The sequence below is a fragment of the Dipodomys spectabilis genome, unplaced genomic scaffold (assembly GCF_019054845.1).
Source record: "Dipodomys spectabilis isolate Male_0828 unplaced genomic scaffold, ASM1905484v1 ptg000265l, whole genome shotgun sequence".
NCBI classification, from domain to species: domain Eukaryota; kingdom Metazoa; phylum Chordata; class Mammalia; order Rodentia; family Heteromyidae; genus Dipodomys; species Dipodomys spectabilis.
This window is the reverse complement of record NW_024870942.1, coordinates 490,322-494,266: the sequence shown is the minus strand read 5'-3', so window position 1 is coordinate 494,266 and position 3,945 is coordinate 490,322. Positions and strand designations below refer to the sequence as shown.

Here is a 3,945-nt window from a genome sequence, read left to right as displayed (position 1 = left end):
TCCCAGTAAATTGGGATCTGACATCTTTATCAATTGTTCACATCTTCCAGATAAGAACATTTTTCTGCAAAAGGATTTCTGGGGGAAAAGAGGAAAGCAAGTGAAATGAAAGTCCTAAATGATATGACATCTGGAGGTGACAAGGATTTGAGGTGATGCAGGAATGCTACAGATAAGCAAATGCTGCTGTGCACCTACCCTGATGAGGTGACACTCCCACCCACCAAAATTAGTGCATCTGAGCTACTGTTCACTGGCAGGAAATCCTTCCTGCTGTCTGGCCACAGTCCTTCTTGCTGCAGGGAACTTACCCTCTCTCCTGAGCCTTTCTCCCTTGGGAGAGGAGGAGTGCATGACCCCAGAGGTTAGTAGCCTATGAGCCTGCAAGCTCTCAAATGTACCCCAATTAATATCATTGATCATTGTCCCCTTTGAACCGCCACCACATACAGTAGGGATAGGGAAAGCATTAGAGGCAGGCCTCTTATACAGAGAAACTGCAGGTTAATTATTAAAGGAACTTCACAGAAGTAGAGACTCAGAAAATTAGGGAGTTAGATATGTTAAGTGTGGGTATTTAAATAACAGTGAAACTCAGAAAGAGACAGGAAACCTTGAAGGTAGTTTGAGTTTGGATGTGATAAGAAGTTTGGAATGTGTTTTGGTAAATGTCAGCTAAATTAATATTGGGGACGAAACAAAGGGGGAGCCTGGAAGTGTAACTTCCCTCTATAATTTATTGCTTTGTTTACTGAAATTGTAATTGTTATTTGTGATCACTAACTGCGAGTTTTGTTTCTGTAAACCTGCTTGCTATCAGTTACACTGTCACCTGTTTGTGACCTGCTTGTCCCTTTAAAAAACTGTCTCAGGAGAGCTTGGTTGCAGGTCTTCACGGTCTTGGTATAATGTAGGTCAGACACCACCAGGGCTAATAAAGGTTTCTAGCCCAATTGACGGAGTGTTGGTGACTCCTTTCATTGGTTTTGGGTTCAAGTCCCACTGACTCCAGGAAACTGGAATATTTCACTTGAGGACGGCTCTGGGGCTGCAACCCCAGTACATGAACCATGACTGACCAAAACAATCATCTATTTTTAAAACATGTGTTCCATAACAGTAATTCCTGTGTAATTGATACAGTCTGCCAGAAGACCTGTTTTCCCATTACTTTCAGACACTGGTTCCATGAGGGATTTTTCTTATAAAAGAATTCCTGGATGGTAAATGGAACAAATCAAATGAATGAAGGTCATGAGATCAGAAGAGCTGACAGCAACTCGAGGTGAACCAGGAACCCACAGCTGGGGAATGCTGCTGTGCACCCTCCCTGAGGCAGAGGCTGGGGCTGCAGCCCAGCTGCACTTTGGGGCCAGGCTGCAGGGTGTCTGGGAGCACTGTGCCTCTGCTGCACACAGGTAGGTGCCCGAGTCTTCCAGCTGGGAGGCAGAGATGTGCAGGCTGCTGTAGAGTTCCTTGGAATCCAGTGTTGACTGCAACCTTCCCTTCTGCTTTGTCCCTGGAGTCATGAAGAACAGCCTGAGGAGGCCGCCGCCAGGATTCTGTCGGAACCACTGCACATTGTACACCGTGGTAGAGAAATTGCACCTCAGGGTCGAGCTGGCTCCATCCTGGAGCCTCTGGACTGAAGGGCTCTGCTCCACCTGCAGCCCTCTCAACCCTGGTGAAAAGAGAACAGCAGGCACAGATGTGTCACAGGGAAATCACCGAGGCCGCTTCCCCGTTTGAGAACACCCCAGGAAATACCCAGGATGAGGAGGACGCACAGGAGCTTTGTGGCAGCTGTCCCCCATTCCTCCCTGTCAGCTCTGGAGCTCCCTGACCCTGCTTGTGATGGCCCCAACTCACAGCAAATCTGCACCCACAGAAGTCCCAGAGCAGCCCCCAGCCTCCTCCCCATGGCTCCTGGACTTCGTTGGGGTGACTTCTCCCCAGCTCTGGAGGCAGCCAAGTTGTCAGCCCACACACACTTCTTGCCACAGACAGCAGGTTCCTCCTGCTCATCAGAGCCAGTCACCTCCGAGCTCTGCCCTTCATCTAACAGGAAACCAGTCTCACTGCTTGAAAGATGCTCTCCTGCAGAGCTGCGGTGAGGGCTGGTCAGATTTTCAAGCAATGCTTCCTTCACAGGAGAATTAAAAGACTTTTCTCCTCAAGTTTATGTAACAAGTTTGTGGGAAAATGTATGAGAAAAGGAAAGTTAATATTCCACAGATCCTTCTCAAAGTTATTGAAGTCACTGATCAGGAATTCTTCCTTACACGGCTGTACATACTCTGTCCCAACTTTCTGAATCTTTATACACGATGCCAGAGTGGATACCTGAGATGACCTTTGTCTTTTGTGACTTGACTGATTTATATACTTTCTGGCTTCTGGACCTTCAGGAAGGTTCTGGTCATTTCTTCAAAATCCGGAGGGCCCCCTAGTGGACAGAAACCATAACTTCTTACAACAGCCACAAAACTCAACTTCCCCTATGTATTCCCTATTTTGTTTTTTGTTTGTTTGTGTAGTATTGAGGCTTGTCCTCAGGACCTGGCCACTGTGCCTGAATATTTTTGGCACTTTATTTATTGCATCACAGTTCCACTTTTGGCTTCTTTTTCTGGTTAACTGGAGATTAAAAGTCTCAGAGACTTTCCTTCCCTGGCTTCAAACCACAATTGATAAGTGTCATTCTCATTTTTTTTGTTGTTGTTGTTGATTGTGGGGCTTGAAATCTGGGCTTGGGCGCTGTTCCTGTACTCTTCAGCTCAAGGCAAGCACTCTACCACTTCAGCCACAGCGCCACTTCTGATTTTCTAGTGGTTAATTGGAGATAAGAATCTCATGTACTTTTTTGCCCTAGCTGACTTTGAACCGTGATCCTCAGATCTCAGCCTTCTCAGTCCTAGGATTACAGGTGTGAGCCACCAGCGCCAGGCTTTATTCTCAATTTTTAATGAGGAAATAAAGATACAAATCAAAATCACTGTACAGATATAATTGGGATTAAAACAGTTTTAATAAGACATTCCGCAGAAAGTTAATTTGAAAAACAATTTGATAATTCTCAGCTTTTGGTGAATATTGGATTTCTGTCATGTTGTTAAGATAACCTATAAATGTTTATTGAAGTTTGATAAGAGTAAGATAAATATATAAAAAGAAGAAACTGGTGTATTGAATCTCCTTAACTCTAATGGAAAGGACACAATACACATACATGCGCACAATAGAAAAAGGAAGGACTGTGAGAAAAAAGTAGACTGAATGCTCTAGACTTTCAGAGACCAGGGGCAGAGATAAAATGGGTAAATATTTAGGGTAGCTATTATGTGTACTTTAGTTTTAATATTAGGAAACTGTAAGAGCATATGAGTTGTTAAAGTTATGGCTCACATCCCTAACACTAGCTACTCATTGAGACTGAAATCTGAGGATCACAGTTTGAAGCCAGCCCAAGCAGAAAAAACTATGAGACTGTTACTGCCAATTAACCACCAAAAAACCCAGTGGAAGAGTCCTAGCTTTGAGTGAAAAAGCTAAGGGGCAGTGTGCAGGCTCTGAGTTCAAGCCCCAATGCTGGTACAAAAAGAAAAAGAATGACATAGGCTAAAATATCCATTGGTTTTTCTACCATCCTAGCTTTCTCCTCAAACATTACCCTGACTCTCTTGCTGCATCTTCTCATTTGGAGGTGATGCTTGCAGAGCTTTGCTATGGATTTACAATTTTATACTAAAATGATAAATGTGCTCACATGTATACATTTGTAGTTGTTGTTTGATAGAAAATGGTACTTCTTGTTTATACATTTTGGTTAACATGCTTCATAAACTCAGTAGTAATTTTGTGGCTCTATCAGATTAGGCCTGCTAGAGTCTGCTGCTTCCTTATTATGGGCATCTTGAACTTGTACAGCACTTTCTCCTATTGATG

General features: G+C 43.9%; 1 gene segment (V, D, J or C); it reads right to left on the bottom strand.

Annotated features, from left to right (window-relative positions):
- Positions 1-1,202: 1,202 nt before the first annotated feature.
- LOC122125431 lies at positions 1,203-1,922 on the bottom strand. The segment is given in 2 exon segments: positions 1,203-1,681; positions 1,870-1,922. Coding segments are annotated over 2 exon segments (531 nt in total).
- Between the last annotated feature and the right edge of the window lie 2,023 nt (positions 1,923-3,945).